The sequence below is a fragment of the Neltuma alba genome, unplaced genomic scaffold (genome assembly GCF_004799145.2).
Source record: "Neltuma alba isolate B1F8T4 unplaced genomic scaffold, ASM479914v2 tig00012615_pilon, whole genome shotgun sequence".
NCBI lineage: Eukaryota > Viridiplantae > Streptophyta > Magnoliopsida > Fabales > Fabaceae > Neltuma > Neltuma alba.
The window spans coordinates 179644-197140 of record NW_021637057.1 but is presented as its reverse complement, the minus strand read 5'-3'; the positions used below and the strand labels follow the sequence as shown (position 1 = coordinate 197140).

At 32.4% G+C, this 17497-nt stretch overlaps 1 protein-coding gene across 1 annotated transcript; it reads right to left on the bottom strand.

Annotated features, from left to right (window-relative positions):
* Positions 1-7097: 7097 nt before the first annotated feature.
* Positions 7098-10884, bottom strand: LOC114729220 (receptor-like protein kinase). Its single transcript, XM_028916206.1, has 2 exons — positions 7920-10884; positions 7098-7826 (listed from the first exon to the last, which is right to left on the bottom strand). The coding sequence occupies exons 1-2, from the start codon at positions 10882-10884 to the stop codon at positions 7450-7452; spliced, it is 3342 nt and encodes a 1113-aa protein (XP_028772039.1). The 3' UTR covers positions 7098-7449.
* Between the last annotated feature and the right edge of the window lie 6613 nt (positions 10885-17497).

Genomic DNA, 17497 nt, shown 5'->3' with positions numbered 1-17497 from the left:
AAAAAGGACTTTTCCACTGTGAGTAAGAAAAACTCAATGTGGCCAATGTGAAAGAGTACGAGGGAGAAGAGGGTAGCTGCGACCTGTGAGAGAAGAAAAAAACAACGAAAGCAATGTGAAAGGAGTACCAGAGGGGATATGCTAAAATGGTAATGTCAGAAGCTCATTAATCATAAAATAAATAGAATGTATTGCTTTTACTTCTTGTTTGAATAAAATTGATGTTTTATGGGAAAATAAATGAATAGAATGAGAGATATTTATGAATGAATGAATGGCCAAGCCTTTGTGTATTAATTACTCCCTCCCATTTGTTTTTATAAGATTCAAATAACAAAATTAAGAGATCTATTATGACTTTAATTAGTTAAAAATAATAAATATGTAAAGAGAGTGAGTAAGAGAAAGAAATAGTGAGAAAAAAATGAAAGGAAAAAAAAAAATATATATATATATATATAAAGATAATGCAGTTGATTAAGGGTACAATTGGTAAGAATACATTTAACTTTTAGACAATTACAAACCGAGTCTTATAAAAAATGGACTAATTAAAAAACTTGAATATTATAAAAAGAATGGGAGGATTTGGAATGAGAATTGAAGCCTTTAAAAGAAATTTTTTTAATCATAATTTATTAAATACAAAAAAAAAGTTTTTTTGTCTCAATTTATATGAAAGTATTTATAAATACATATATTAAACAATTCCGAATAAGTACGAAATATACACAACTTTTACTAGGTCTGGTTTGGAGCCCTTTTATCATTAAACAAACAATTCTTTTGCTTTCTGTTTTTCGGATCAACAAACAACTCTATTGTTTGGAGTTAGTAGAAAACGAGAGTCAGGTCTAGAAAAGAAAAGGTGAAGAACTTGAGAGTGAATGCTACCAGTTGACTAATTTTTAAAATTCAACTATCTTGGTTTAAAAATTCTTTCAAAAGAATATTACAGGTAGAAGGAAAACTTATCATGTTATAAAATTTATTATGTAAAAACTAAATGCCCAATAGCTCAACAAAAGGTTTGAGCATATTAAATGTATTAAGTGAAATTATATATCATATATTAAAACGTATTAATTTTAAAAATTAAAAAATGAAAAAACTTATATTTTTTCAACATACTACCTTCAATCTTTAATATAAGACCCTGTTTGACTTTTATTTTGATCATAAATATAAGACCACAATCCACTTTGTCTCTCATATTTATATATTTTTTTTTCAAAGTAACCCTTCTAACAATGATAGTTATAATTAATACACTTGATTAGCAAGGATATTTTAGGAAAGACAACACCAATTTAGGACAAATAACTAACTCAACTTACTCCCTTAATCTCTTTAAATTAGTCAACTAGCTCTTATAATTAGGATCGGAAGTAGTATTTTATATGTCACTGTATACTAAAAATTTGAATAAAAAATTTATAGATCTTCAAATTTTCTTAGAAAAATATATCAACATATAAAGGCATAAATTCTTTACAGTTATCATTACAACGAATGCTGTTCAAATTTTATAATGAATATGTGGGTCTTTAAATAATTGTGCAAAAAGAAACTCAACATATGCAGTATGAAATTATATATTGTAAACATTACACTTTCTTTATCATAAATGGTCGACAGTATTAACCAACAATTAATACCACCATAACTGTGATGCTAACTGCCACTAAGATGTTCCGAAAAACAAGACCTGGTAGCGACGGATTACGATTAAACCTTCATATTTGGGGGAAGTTGGAAACATGAGAGGAAGGATAAGAAATGACAGAAAGGATGTGAGTCTGTTAAGGTAATAGAGTGCAGGAAAACGTTACACTATGTGCTTGGATGGAGGGAAAATGGAGGGGATAACAAACGTGAAGAGGTAAATTATTTCTTCTTGTGTTTGGATTGAGGGGGGAAAAGAGAAGGAAAAGAAAATGCATTTGACATTTACAAAGACAATATTATTCTTATTTAATTTTTAACCCATTTTTTAAAAGTAATGCTATGAAAAAATAAATTCAAATAAAAAATTAGTCTAGTTAAAATGAAATGATTTTCTATATTTTATTTGAAATCAAAATAATAATTATACCTAATTTATTAAAATTAAAATAATTTTAAAAATTAATTTTTTTTATTTCTTTGCTAATTCATAATTATAATATAATAATTTGTCATAATAAAAAGGAGACAAACGCGCAGTGAGCCTGACGTTGCAAGTAAGGACTGTTTGAGCTAAGGAAAGGGCGAAGGCATGAAGCGAATCGCGGGCCAGGGAGGATGCTTCTGTAAAAATGTGATTTTCTCGCCAGAAGCTCTTTGCCGTTGGAGAGGAAATTTGGAGAGAAAAATATATGGGACCCACACTATTTTTTCTTCTTTTTTTTGGGTTAAATTAAAGACTGAGTTGTTTACAAAATAAAAAATAAAATAACAAGACTTAGTTTCCTCTGTCAACTTCTCCCTCAATAATAGAAGGTAGTTGATCTAGAAAACAAAAGTTATCTTCCATGAAATGAGAGAATTTAGCTAAGTGATTAGTAGTGGGGATAGACTCCTTAAAATTATGAACTAATACAACTATCCGATTCCTATGAAATAAGAATCTAGCATCATCAAATAAGTCTTTCTCGTCATTTTTTTAGAACACTAAATACGGATACTTTTGAAGATCCGAACCTAGATTTGTTATATTATAAGGGACTCAATCCCCATTTGTGATTTATAGAATATTTTAATGGGCTAAGATATATTAAGCATCTTAAAATATTTTTTTAGATGCATCGAAAACTTTAAAACATTTTGGAGTGCCAATTTTACCCCTAACATTTCTTTTTTTTTTGTTAAAAAGATAAAAATGCATTAAAAATCAAAATTTTTAATATATACTCATCCGGTCCTTAATATAAAACCTATTTAACTAATTTAATTAGATTAAAGAAATTAGGTAAGTCAGCTAATTGTAAAAAATATGACATGTTTTTCTTAAAATACCATAATCATCTTTCTTAATATCCTCTCTCTCTCTCTTCTATTTGATTATGGTTGAAGGAGTATCATAAGAGTAATTTAGGAAAAAATAATAAATATGAGAAATAGGTTTTATATTTAGGATCAAAATGAATTCAACAATTAGGTCCTATATTAAGGACTAGACGAGCAAAACCATAAGAGACCGGGTAAGATGAGAAGGGGGACGAGTTGAGGTAACAATACTAAATTTCCTAAGAAGAAGAGCAATATTACTTGATATAGCTGAAGAATTGCCTGAAAGCCCCTGAATTTAAGGAGGGAAAAAAAAAAAAAAGGTGTCTTTAAACTTGCAACCGAAGGTTCTGCGCCTCATCCAACAGAGAAGAATTAATGATCTATAAAAGTGCAGCTCTGAAGCACAAAATCCAGAAATTGCTAGTGTCTACATTAGGGACATTCGTCAAGATGAATGTTTGCAAAGATTTTCTTTTAAACCCAATCCAAGTTATGCAGGTGGAAACTGGCTTTTCTTTCTTTTTTAACATGATGATTGCCCAGCCTTCTCCTGCAAAAAAAGGATAGCAGCCCATTTTCGATATATGATGGATTTGATGAGTTGTGCGCATATGCATGAAAGGCATATCATTGAATGAGGAATTCCTTTTAACTTACTCTATAACAGAACTCGGAGGCAATTTTTTTTGCCCGACAGATTGCATCGTCCCTGGATTTCCATAGCATGTTAATTAGAATAATGATCTGAAGAGCAGTTTGAACCAAACCATCCGATTTCAAATCTATGTGAACTCTCATTAACCATGTTCCAAAGTCCCAGAAAGAGTGGCTGTCTATTTTAATTGATAATGCTCCAAACCAGATTGCCTTTGAGAAAGGGCAAGAGAGAAAGAGATGTTCTAAAGATTCCTGAGTCTGGCATCCAAAAGCACAAAGAGATGAGGTATTTAGATTATGTTTAACCAGTATATCACTGCAGGGTATTGCCTCATGAAGAAGTTTCCAGATGATCAACAAATATTTAGGCGGTAATGAAAGAGACCAAAGAAACTGCCAAAATTTCTCCGGCTGAGAGCTAGAATTCTCTGCAAGTAAAATTTTAAACCCATCTTTGACAAGGTACTGACCACAAGCATTTCCCTTCCATGTCAACTTACCGGGAGGGCTGAGAAATGAGAGAGGAATGCTGAGTATCTTAAAAGCAACCGATGGAGGATAAACTTCAAGGATTAGCTTCTTATTCCATTAAACCGGTTGTATTCTAGAGGAAGAATGCTGAAAGAGATCTGCCACTGTTTGAGGTAGATGCACTGTAACAGACTCTAATCTTTCTAAAGTTTAAAATAGATCAATTTCACCATCATAATCTATGCTCACCTAACGTCCGTTTGAAACCCACTCTCCCCTCTTAAACGGACCGGCCCGTTTAAGCTCTCGGCCCTACAGGGGTTTTCTATTTATAGGGAAAAATTTCAAGCCCGGCCCTCATAATTTTCGGGCCTAAACGGGCCAACCCAACAGGCTTGGCCTGTTTTCTCAGCTACGTGGTGAATCAATATTCAAATCTTTATTGGGAAAGGTGTCTTCATTTAGTGCGTGAGAATGTCTTAAATAGTGCCTCCAATAAAAGAATATCCGTGCCTTTAAAAAAAATATTGCACACACTAGTGGTACTTATAGCTCCCAATCATAGTCTGTCAAGCTTGTGTCAAATTACTCTATACTGGTGCTTAGAAATTGTTCATCTAGGCCCATAAGCTTCACTTATTTCTTGTCCTTCAAATAGCTGAAGAAACTATTTTCCTTTGATCATATGAGTTTCTTCTTTTCTTGTTAGATGATATGTTCTGTTTTGTCTTTCATCTACTTCCAAGTTCTGACAAATGACTTTGGAATAGTCCTTAGTTGTTCATTGCTCTTGGATTTTATTGTAAGACAGATTTAAATAGTTCTATAGTATCCAACACTTATTAAGGAGGTTAGACACTAGACGCTCATTAGCTTCTCAAAGTTTATACGAACATAACTGAAATCAGAAAATAGATAATTAAAGAACGTAACTAACAAGATCTATATGCTCTAAAAACTTTGATGAAAGAGTAATATAATGTTGCATAATTAACCTCCTAATTTTGTACTTATTTATTATTTCTATTTTATTTTTACTTCATATATATATATATATCCACACACACATAATTTAAGAACAAGTTTATAATTCAGGAGCTAGGCGCCAAAAGCCATCAATGAGTTCATGGGCATGCCAAATTTAACTAAAAGACCAGGTTTTGAATCATTGAGATTCCATTCTTATATATTAGATACTAACATTTTGTTTCAAGATTTTCTTTTCACCAGCCACATATTTTTATTACCCTTATAGGCATAAAGACAATATCTAAAGCAAAATCTAAATACCTCACAGATGATGCTTCCATGGAAGCCGCCAGACTGATCAGTGCCAAGAGCATCCACTGGAGGAACAACAGCACTGCGTGTGCATAACTACCCACCTTATGGTTCATGTAAGAGTCGCTTGCTTGCAATAAAGCCTTATCCTTTGTCCCTCTTTTCCCTAATTATCATATCATTATTGAGATGGACTACTTCCCTCTCCTTGAAATTATTACCTCTAGCTCTAAATACAAGTTCTAATTGAATATTCAATTTGGTTCTAAATACAAAACTCCAATCTATTTTGTCTCCCATATTTATTTATTTTTCTCCAAAGTAGTCTCTTATAGCACATGTTAAAGGATTTCTATTATAATGTATATGATTAATAGGAATATTTTAAGAAAGACAATACTTATTGATAGCACGTATTTATTACAATAATTAATTTAACTAATTTTTTTAATATTTATAAATTAATTATCTAGCTCTTATATTAAGAATTGAAGCTAGTATTTCACATAGGTCTCTACGCAAATGCAATTGAAGATGTCTAGTACAAGCATAAGTCCAAAAGGAAATTCTATCTCAAAAGACTAATCTACCGGGTGAATCGTAAGCCCAATTTTTTTTTGAGGTTGCTCAATATAAGGCTCATAACAATATCGTGGCCTTCTTAATAATCTTGTGCACTATCTTGGTAATGTCTAGACGTAAATTTTCGGCAAACTACTAAGCTCTTGTATATGCTACCTTCCACTAACTGACGTGAAAAATATTCTCTGACCAACATAGAATTCTAGTCCTGCCTTCAGTAATGTCTTTTTTCCCATGCTCCTCGTGAGGGTAATGTCGCAGCTGATCCTCTTGTGTACCTCGCGGATCAGCAGAATGATATGAGGTTTATTGCATGAGAAGATACAGGAATAATCTGCTAAGTTTAACCTATTTAATCTCATATGTCCTTTATTTTTCTGTTCCTTTCTTCCATGTCAGCTTCTTATACTCTTGCAGCTTTAACTAATACATTTCCTCAGTTTTCATGGCTAGAAAAAGAATGAATAAGACTTCTATTAGATATCATAGATATAAACAAAATATGTTGTAGGTACCACAATCAGGAAAGCAAATCAATTCAAAATCTGTTATGTATAAAGCAATAGCAATTCAGTTTCTTTGTTCAGTTTACAAAGGCACCATAATACCAATTCATTGTATGAAATATCCACAACAGCTATATGAGAAACAGATTTATATAAGCAAATCATAAAGCTTCATATTTATACACACAAAACCAGATTTATATACTATACAAACAGTCACAAAAGCTTATGAATCTTCTCTAAAATCAGAGAGCAACTCAGCTTTTCTTCCATTAAAAAACCAAAACATATTGAATTAGCTTAACTATCAACATTGATCAATAGCCAGGTAAGATGAAATGGATTAGGGAAAAGAAAACACAGAAACAATACCGTACTTGATGTTAATAAACATGTTTGAATTGTGAACGCTTGGCATCCAAAGAAAATTGCTAATGTGAAAGCTTCGTTGGGACTGTTTATGATTTTATCTAACAGAAAGAGAGAAACAATGGGTACCGAACAAGCTGCAAACTTGAAGAGGCTAATGATAACTTTTTGGAAGGACATCTAAATTAAATAATAGTATAAGATAATTGGGGTCACAAAATTTGGAAACTGTCGTAAATCTTAGGAAACTCTAATTCCTTAGAGGATTTTGAATTTTCTTAGGATTTGATACACTTTTGATGCACAATGTCAACGACATTGGTAACACCTGCGGAATTTGAGGCAATGCCTCCATTTGGCTTCAGCTGCTCACATTCTGAAATTGCTTACATGGCAAGTACTCGACATTTTCAGTTTCATCTGGGGGAAAAATTGAAACTACTAATCATGTTTTGAAGTTGGAACTGCCAAAACCATCAATAGGCATTTCCAATTGATAACCAAAACATCTGGGAATTTGCTGCCTAACTAGGCTATTTCACTACTTGAGAGAAGAAAAAACAATATACTTCTGACTCTTATAATGCATAGATCAACTACGGATTAAGGAGCTGGAACTTGGACGCTTTTTACTCCTTGTCCTTGGATTAGCATCTTCTAATTGCTTGATAACATCTCTCATTGTCGGTCTCATGCGTGGATCGATCTCCGTGCATTTCAGAGCCACCAAAAGCACTTTGGTAGCTTGTTCAAGAACATTTGAATCCAGAAACTGCCCCGCAAGACTTGAATCAGCAATTTTATGAACATCTTCTGTTCCAGCCCACAGAGTTCTGACCCAGCTCATTATATCAACTCCCCCCATAAATGATGGATCCACTGCCTTCTTTCTGGTTATCAACTCAAGTAAAACTACCCCATAACTGTAAACATCAGATTCTCTATTATTTGCCGTCGAATATGCATTCTCTGTCATAGGCCAAAGTAAATATGTTAGTTATCAGTACAAGATTTGTGCAAATAAAAGAACAAGCAGATTCATGATAGCAGCAGTAGAAGTACCTGGTGCAATATAACCTATTGTGCCAGCGACAGATATAGATGATGCTGAAACAGAAGATTGATCCAATAGCTTGGCGATACCAAAATCAGCAATGTGAGGCTCCATATCAGAATCTAGGAGTATGTTTTTTGGTTTGATGTCACGATGTACTATGGGAGGATCACAATCATAATGGAGATAGGCCAATCCATGAGCAATGCCAATGGCTATCTTATATCGCACATTCCACTCTACAGATGGCGGTGGGTGCTTTTCATGCAAAACTTCATGAAGGCTTCCATTTGGCATGTAGGTGTACAAGATCAGACCAAAGTCTTTTTTCAACCAGAAGTCTTCCAATTTGACCAGATTTCGGTGCCTAATCTTTCCAACGCTTTGAATTTCTCTAACCATGCTTTTGCTCTTGCCTTTGTTCCCAGAAAATGCAAGCTTCTTCACAGCAAAAACTTGGCCTGGATCTACTGAAGCTTTATAAACTACTCCATGAGCCCCTTTACCGATGATAAACCGGTCACTCAGGTTAGCAGTAGCCTCCATCACTTTGTTAAGAAGTGAGGAAGTGCCTTCTTTGTCAGAAATCTGGACTTCCTGCTTAGGTTTTCTGCAACGGACACACATATAGACTACTCCCAGCAGCAAAAGAACAAAAAATATTGATGATCCAAGTGCTATCATTGCTACTTGTAATTTACTAAGCCCTTTCTGGCTTGTCAATCTATCATCACATGGCTTTAGATGGCTGCTCTGATTGCAATCCGATCTGTTTGATGATAAACAACTGACACACAGGCCAGGATTCCCCAAAAATGAAGAAGGATCAGAATTAAGCAGCTTCATCAGCATCTTTGGTACAGGACCATCAAAGGAATTGTATGAAACATTGACTTTAAGTAATGAAGAAAGGTCAGCAAGAACTCGTATGCTTCCAGTCAAATTGTTCCCAGATAGATCCAGAGTTAGCAGATTTGATAATTTTCCCATCTCTGGAGGAATGTCGCCAATCAGCCCATTAGCACTTAGATTCAACCCATAGCGCAGATTCTGCAACGCCCCAATTGATCCTGGAATTTGTCCTCCAAACATATTTCCACCAAGCTGTAGCTCAGAGAGCTCATTAAATTCTGACAAGAAATCCGGGATACCCCCATGGAAACGATTCTCTCTCAGAATTAATGTGGTTAGCACCGTCCAGCTCCTCAAGCTTGGTGGAAATGCACCATTTAGGAAATTGAATCCCACATCAAAACTGTCCATTTTAGTACATTTTGACAGCTCATGTGGCAAGCGACCTTCTAGGTGGTTGTGAGCGAGATGCAGAGTCTCCAGGTTTGCAAGGTGACCTAGCTCTGGGGGTATATGCCCCTCAAAGTTGTTATTGGACAAAATTAAATCAGTGACATTTGAGCAGTTTCCCAAACTGGGTGGGATTGAGCCATTGATATTGTTCCCACTGATATCCATGAACGTGAGATTTGGATTATATTCAAAATCAGGTAAGGGCCCTGTAAAATTATTCTCTTTGAGAATCAACCTTTTAAGAGATGTACACCTTCCTACATCTGGAGGTATGCCACCCTGAAGCTGATTAAGGCCCAAATTCAGCACAGTTAACTTCTTTCCAGAGCAAAGATTTGGCGGGATGTTACCAGTGAATTTATTATCCGTAAAGTCCAGCTGTAATAAACGGCTTTTGATCCCCAAAGTTTGAGGTATGACTCCAGCGAAGTGGTTGTTAAACAATGAAATATTCTTCAGATGCCTCAGCTCTGTCATCTCCAAAGGTAGCTCCCCAGAGAGGCTATTATTGTACACAAGGATATACTCAAGACTTTGAATCTTCCAGACACTGAGAGGAATTTCGCCAGTGAGATGGTTGCAAAACAATTCAAGATCCTGTAAGTCACTCAACTTTCCCAGCTCACTCGGAATTTCTCCCTCAAGTTGATTGGAATACAAATGCAACTGTGTCAAAGACTTGCAGTTGCCAATCTCCGGAGGAATTTTTCCAGACAAATGATTCACAGGAAGGCTTAAAAGGGAAAGCTTGCGAAGCAGACCAATGGACGATGGAATACTGCCACTTAAGCCACTGCTAACAGCAATAAATTCTGTTAAGCCACTACAATTTCCCAATCTTGAAGGAATACCCCCACTGAATTCATTGTATGACAGATCCAAGAAAATCAAATTTTCACAACTGCCAGAACCCAATGGAATAGTACCCCTAAGATTATTATTAGCAAAGCCCAGATAAACAATATCATGGAGATTGTTGAGTGTCTCTGGAAGAGTCCCTTGAATGTGATTCTCATTCAAGAACAATTCCTGCAATTTACTGCAATTCCCAATTGAGGAAGGAATTTCACCAGACAACTGATTATTCTGCAGATACAGGAGCAAAAGCTCGCTCATGTTCCCTATACCTGAAGGAATTGGACCGTTGAGAGAGTTATTAGACATGTCAACATGTTGCAGTTGAGGGATTTGAGTGATGAATTCTGGGATTTGGCCAGTGAGTTGATTCAAAGTTAGGTTGATATACTTCAAATACTGCAAGTTTTTGAAGCTCATAGGTATTTGTCCTTTCAAGTGGTTTTCAGAAAGGTCCAAGTACTCTAGCATACTACAATTCCCTAACTCAGGAGGAATTGTTCCAGAGAAGCCATTGTTCAGCAATACAAAGCTCTTCAAGTGACTCAAAAGTCCAATCTCAGGTCCTACTTGACCCTCAATCCCATACTCAGTGAGGTTAAGGGAGATCACATTGTGGGCATGGTCGCAATGGATTCCAACCCAAGAGCAAGGAGTGGAATCTGTGAGATTCCAGGAGGACTTTACAGGATGAGGTACAGAAGTCCAGTGCCTCAAGAGTGACAATAGGGTCACCCCATCAGAGCTCAAAGCAGAAACAGAGCATAACAAGGAAGAAAAGCATAGAGGAAGAAGCACCCAGAGACGCATCATTGGTAAATAAGACAAGAGACCCGACAAAACACCAACCAAGGTTGGAACTTGGAAGGCATACTTACGAGGAACAAAAAGCACGTACCTTGGTGCCTTGTAGCGGTTGTTTACAAGAACAAGTCTGACGGGATTGACATTCTTCTGAACAATAAGCTTGAAACAGGGTTGATATTCGGAAGAAAGAGAGAGGAGAAGAACGCGGTGAAGGCAGTGTGAAAAGAGGAGATAAAAGAAGCTAGAATGGCTGCGTCAGAAGCTCGTTGATCATAAAATACACGAATGAGAGTGATTCGTTTGTTACATCGATGTGCTGCTCTACCGCCCCGCTGCCTCTTGCCCGATGAGTGATATATATACACCCACAGTCCCACACAATGGTACACACACATGGGGAGAGATACATACAATGATGAATATAAATGAATGTCCAAGTCTTTCTGTATTAATTACTCTTCATATTCTTAATATAACACCTATTTAACTAATTTAATTAGATTAAAAAAGTTAAGTAAATTAGTTAATTATAAGAAATATAATATGTTTTTTCTAAAATACCATAATAATCTTTCTTAACATCCTCCATCCCTCACTTAGTTGATTTGTTTGAGGTAGTATCCATATAGATAATTTAGAAAAATTTGATAAATATGATAAATAAATCTTATATTTAGGATCAAAATTAAATTAACAATTATGTTTTATATTAAGAATTGAAAGAATATTTAATTACTCAGTGCTCTATTATAACAAACTTTTAATAACATATGTAGATCAAGAAAAAGATGAAACTGGATTAACTCTAATTAAAATATAATAACTTTCTAATTTTACCTCTATTTAATATATATCCCTTGGAAAAATAAATATTACAAATGTTTGGCAGTGGCAGTTGGCTGGTGTGAAAGCCGAATGGTTTTGGGACCCTTCCATGAGTAAGCAAACAATTCTTTTGTTTTTTGTTTTGTCAACAAACAATTCTTTTGTTTGTAGATTGTTTGTAGAAAACAAGCGTCAACTCCAGAAAGCAAGAAAAAGTACAGAACAAGAGCGTGAAGATGAGTGGAATCTTCTGTTTTTGACTGGAAGAAAAGAAGTCTCAAGCTTGAGTTCAAACGACTTCAGAATCTGGGCGATGTTTTGTCTTGGATGGAGGGATTTAGTTAAGATTCAACTATCTTATTTTACAAATTCTAGCCAAAAGAATATTATAATCCTAAACAAATATAATAATATCTTAACATAAAACTTAGTAGGCTATCACTAAAAATTTGTTAATAGTTTTTATTCTAGAAATAATTATAACTTTGAAAGTTTTATTTTAAAGTTCTTAAATATTAAGCTTTAAAAATTGTTGGAAAATGACTGTGCATAAATAATAAAAGCTACTTTGTTTGCATATGATAAACAATTGCTATTCCATTTCACACTCACCAACCATTCATCAAGACTTCATAGATAAATACGGAGTAGTTAGTGATTGATTATTTTTACATATTAATCAAATATATTTCCTCCAAGGAGCATCAAATTTCATATTTAAACAAAAGATCACATCATTGATCATTCTGACAAATTCATGTAATATTATAGTATTTCACGAAAATGCAGGTTTGAATCGCACAATTAATGTAAGAATTTGTTGATAAATACTCTCTCTACTTTTTAATGGGATTTAAATAACCCAATTACGTAAATAAAAAAATTAGTTAAAATTAATTGAAGATAATGAATTCATAAAAGTGCAACTTGTTTTTTTTTAAAATACGCTTATAAAGTGGGTGAGACTAAATGAACAAGACTAACCAATAATCAATGCAGTGATATTACTGAGTACTAATAAATAGCTAATGAGAAAAAAAAAGGTTAAAAATGACTTTTTTCTATTTTTAAATAGAGGGACAATATTATTCAACCCAAATAAAAAAAATTACATAAAAATGAAAAATGATTTTTACGCTATGAGGAAGAAAAACGCAAAGTGGGCAATGTGAAAGGAGTACAAGAAAGAAGAGGCTGGCAGTGACCTGAGAAGGAAGAAAAAAGCAATGAGAGCAATGTGAATGAATGGCCAAGTCTTTGCGTATTAATTACCCCATCCCATTTGTTTTTACATTATTCAACTAACAAAGTTGAGAAATTTCTTGTGACTTTAGTTAAAAATAATAAATATATAAGAAATATATTTTGTAAAAATATGACCCTATTTATAATAAAGTAAAGGTTGGTTTGGTATGAGAAAAATGCAAGGAAAGGAAGGGGAGGGAAGGAAAAATTTTAATCAATTCGATTTTAAAAGAAATTAGAAAAGTAGGGTTAAAAGATTTTATTATTAGTTAAAAGTTTTTAACTCTGCTTCTTTAATTTTTTAAATTGAACTCACTAAAATTTTTTCTCCTCTATTTCCCTCATACCAAATAGTATCTTAGTGAGAGAAAGAAATAGTGACCAAAAAAATGTATGAGAAAAAAAAGATAATGCAGTTAATTAACAGTAAAATTAGTAAGAATACATTTAATATTTAGACAATTTTAAACCGAGTCTTATAAAAAAAAATGGACTAATTAAAAATTTTGAATATTATGAAAAGAATTGGGAGTTTGGAATAGCAATTGGAGACTACAAAAACAATTTTTTAATTATAATTTATTAAATACAAAATAAGCGTATAAAAAAATTTCGTCTTGACCTAAAAGTGTTTGTAAATTCTGTACAAAATATACACATATTTTAGCAGGTTTGGCTTGGAGCCCTTTTATTATTAAACATTTTCTTTTTTGGAATCAATAAACAACTCTATTGTTTGGAGTTGGTAGAAAACAAGAGTTAAGTCTAGAAAAGAAAAGGCAAAGAACTTGAGAGTGAAGGCCACCGAGTGGGACCTTCCCTTTTTGATTCAAAGCAAAACGTCTCAAGTTTGAGTTCGTTCAAACAACCTTATGATCTTTGGGTCCCTTTTTTTTTTTTTTTGTAAATTTTGGTTATGTCGAGTTATCTCCATACATGTTTTGTCTTGAATCAAGGATTTAGTTAAAATTCAACTATCTTGTTTAACAAATTCTTTCAAAAGAATATTATGTATAGTCTTAAACAAGTATGTTAATAACCTAAAATTTAGTAGTCTCTCACCACAAAAATTGTTAATAATCTTTATTTTAGAAAATAATTATATATTAAAACATTTTAAATTGTAAGGACTCAAAAGTTGTTGGAAAATGACTGCACACAAATAATAAAAAGCTATTACTTTAATACTTTGTTTACATTTGATCAACACTTGGTATTCCATTTCACATTCACCAACTATTTACCAAAACTTCGAGCTATGGTGGAAACCAAATTATAATTTTAAAAGTAATTTTACAATATATAAAATAACTATATAAGAGAAATTTAGTTTTAACTTACGTAAAAACACTTTTTCAAAGTGTTTTTTTTATTAACTTAAACATCCACGAATCATAAAGAAACATGGGGTGGTTATTTAATATTATTTAATATTCTTATATGTTGGTCAAATATACCATGTTTCATGTTCAAACAAAATATGACATCATTAATCATTCTAACAAATGTTGCTTTAACTTACAAGGATACCACTTATAGTATTTCATAAAAATGTCGGTTTGAATCCCATAATTAATGTAAGAATTTGTTGACAAATAATCCCTCTCATCTTTTTATAAGATATTAAAAAAACTAAATTAATACATTAAAAAAATTAATTAAAGATAATAAATATATAAAAAAAAATGTGACTTTTCTTTTTTCCAAAGTACTCTTATCTGTGGAGAGTGTATGAGCGTGGAGTAAGACAAACCAATAATTAATGCAATAATATTATTAAGGACTAACTAAAAAATAATAAGAATAAAAATAAAAAAATGATAAGAAAAAGTTATTCTTAAAAAAATTATATAGAGAACCGAAAACACCTTTAAACATTTTTTCAAGATATGAAGCTTGCTTTAGTTTTGATAAGTTCCTTGAACCTAGTTTGTTCACATTTTTTAGACTATGAAAATATCAAATCAATTGTAAAAAATATATATTACTAGGTCCTGTTTCTAATATAAGAGATGAATAATTAATTCATAAAAATTAAAAAAAATTAGTTAAGTTAATTAGTTGTAATAAACGAGTATTGTATTTTCTAAAATGTTCTTATTAATTACGTGCATTGAAGCTACTCTTTGATAAATAAATGTTTGAGATAATATAGATTGAAGTATTATATATATGATCAAAATTGAGTCTCTAACTAATTTTTATATTAAGAAAAAAGCCAATGCTAGGTTGTTTGAAGAATTAATAGATGTTTTTTTTTTGTCAAAAAGAATTAATAGATGTTTATATTATGAACTAATGGGAACGTTCTTGTATTGACTCTTGACCCTTGAGGTCATCATCAAAACTCAAAAGAAAATTTTCTCCGGACATGTCAGCATAATTCATCGAAATTCTGGTCCAAAAAAGTTGTGGGGAAAATGTTTTGTGAAAATTTTATACTCCTCCGATCTTAAATATAAAACTCTTATACATACTAATATAAGGGTTTTATATTTAAGATCGAAGGAGTACGAAAGGAAGCAGAAAATAAGCTTAGATATACAAGCAATCAAATAACTGTCACAAAATCGTTTATGTTCAACCGAAAAAAAAATCCAAAATACCTAATTAAACTTCTGTATTAATTCAAAAGTAATTCTGTTAACCAACACCATCTCGTGCCAAAATGCTTAGCAAATAAATAAATTCAAGGAAATACATTGTAAATGAAGAGAGTTGTATCTTTATTTTGATGGCAAAAAAAAAATTATTGATTCTTAATATAAGAGATCAATATCTAATTTGAGAATATTAAAAAAATTAGTATTAGTTAAGTTAATTATTTGTAATAGATGTATGTTTACTTTTCGAGAATACCCTTATCAACATATACATTAAAATTATTCATTGACGATGGCATCACTAAACATATGCAATCAGTAAAGGTATTTTCAAGAGAAAATTATAAATTTAAAAAACAAGATGAATTGAGGTCTTATATCTATGATCAAAATTAACCTCTTGTTTATCTCTTATATTAAGGTTATTATTTTGTAAAAATTTTAACAATTTTTTCACCGGATCGGATCAGAACTAGTCAGACCAAGCCAACACCAACTCATCCCTCTCCTTGGACGCAAGCTGCTATCTAATATGTTTCTCGAATAATATGGTTAGGTCTTGGTTACTTGAGAATATTATTATATGGTATAATGTTAATTATCTGATATGGTTAAGATATGTTTTGAACCTTATATGATACTTGTTCTTGCAACACTAATAAGAATTGAAAAAAATGACATGGCTTAATTGATTTAACACTCAACGGAGGCATTTGTAATGAAGACTAATATACATATATTACTATGTGGTTTGTCTCCATAACACGTAATATGATTGGTTTCTTGGAGAGGGCAATATTTCCTTAATTGTGACAATTCAAGAGTATCTCAGGGTAATATTCCCTGAGAGCAACATCCCTGCAAGGATATTGGGCAATAAATCCATTATGACAGCATCCTCATTTCCTAAAGGAACCCATAGCCTGCATGTGTTCTATCGACTTTGGCCAGTCTACATCACACATACGGGAAGCTTGTGAAAGTCACTAGTTATATGATTAGAACCTAGGCCATGGATTCAAGTTAGCAGATATAAGGAGAATATAAGAAGTGAATTGAATTATTAATAATGAATAATAAAGGACGATTAAAGCGTGTATCTATGCTGATGTTTCTTTTGGCTTACATGTTTGTAATGTTTTTTGACTTGTTATGTGATAGTACTGTGTTTAGTGATTATTTAAATAGTTAGTCCGACTTGGCACATCTTAGGGATGTTGGTAAGTGAGGTGAGTAGGAGTTTTCGTTACTGAAACCATAATCTCACTCCATTACGTCTACCACTTTTAGGTAAGAATAGTAAGGGAGCCATGGATGAAAAAAAATTAGAGGTGTGAAGTCATCTTCATGAGTGATTGCATCACAAATTCTAGCTATGTTTAGTCATTAGTTATTTACTACCTAAAACATCATTATGTATTTCTATATATATATATATATATATATATATATATTCTTCATGTTGAAAATATTTATATGTCCTTAATTATAAATTTTTTGTTGAAAGCCCTGAAGGGCCATGGATCTACAATTGAACATTTTTTAGAATTTTTCTTTTTTGGAATAAGTTAAATTTAGTTTGTTATATTACTTGTTATAAATTGTGTCAATCAGGTATATGGAAGGTTTTTTATAACCTCGTTAGGAGTACAATTACAGTTATGCACAATAGGTAAGTAGTATTCTTTTATAATCATGATATGTTGTACTACTGACTGATTGTCTTATCCTTTTATATCATACTTATGTGACAAAGAGTAAGGAAATCTGAAACAATTTTTATAACCGTAATAATAGTGTTGTCATTCTTTAATTGTGTTAAGTTTGACAAGTTTTTAGATCAGGTATTACAAGATAGATTGGGGTATTATGTATAATTAGTGTCTAATTAACTTTTATATTAAGAAACGGAGTAAGTGCCAAGTTGTTTGAAGAATTAATAGATG

What these genes read in the sequence shown, in the direction of transcription:
- LOC114729220 (XM_028916206.1), bottom strand. Translation starts at nt 10,884, where the DNA reads ATGATGCGTCTCTGGGTGCTTCTTCCTCTATGCTTTTCTTCCTTGTTA. An exon ending in AATAGGTTATATTGCACCAG is followed by an intron (nt 7,827 to 7,919) that starts GTACTTCTACTG and finishes GGCCTATGACAG; the next exon opens with AGAATGCATATTCGACGGCA.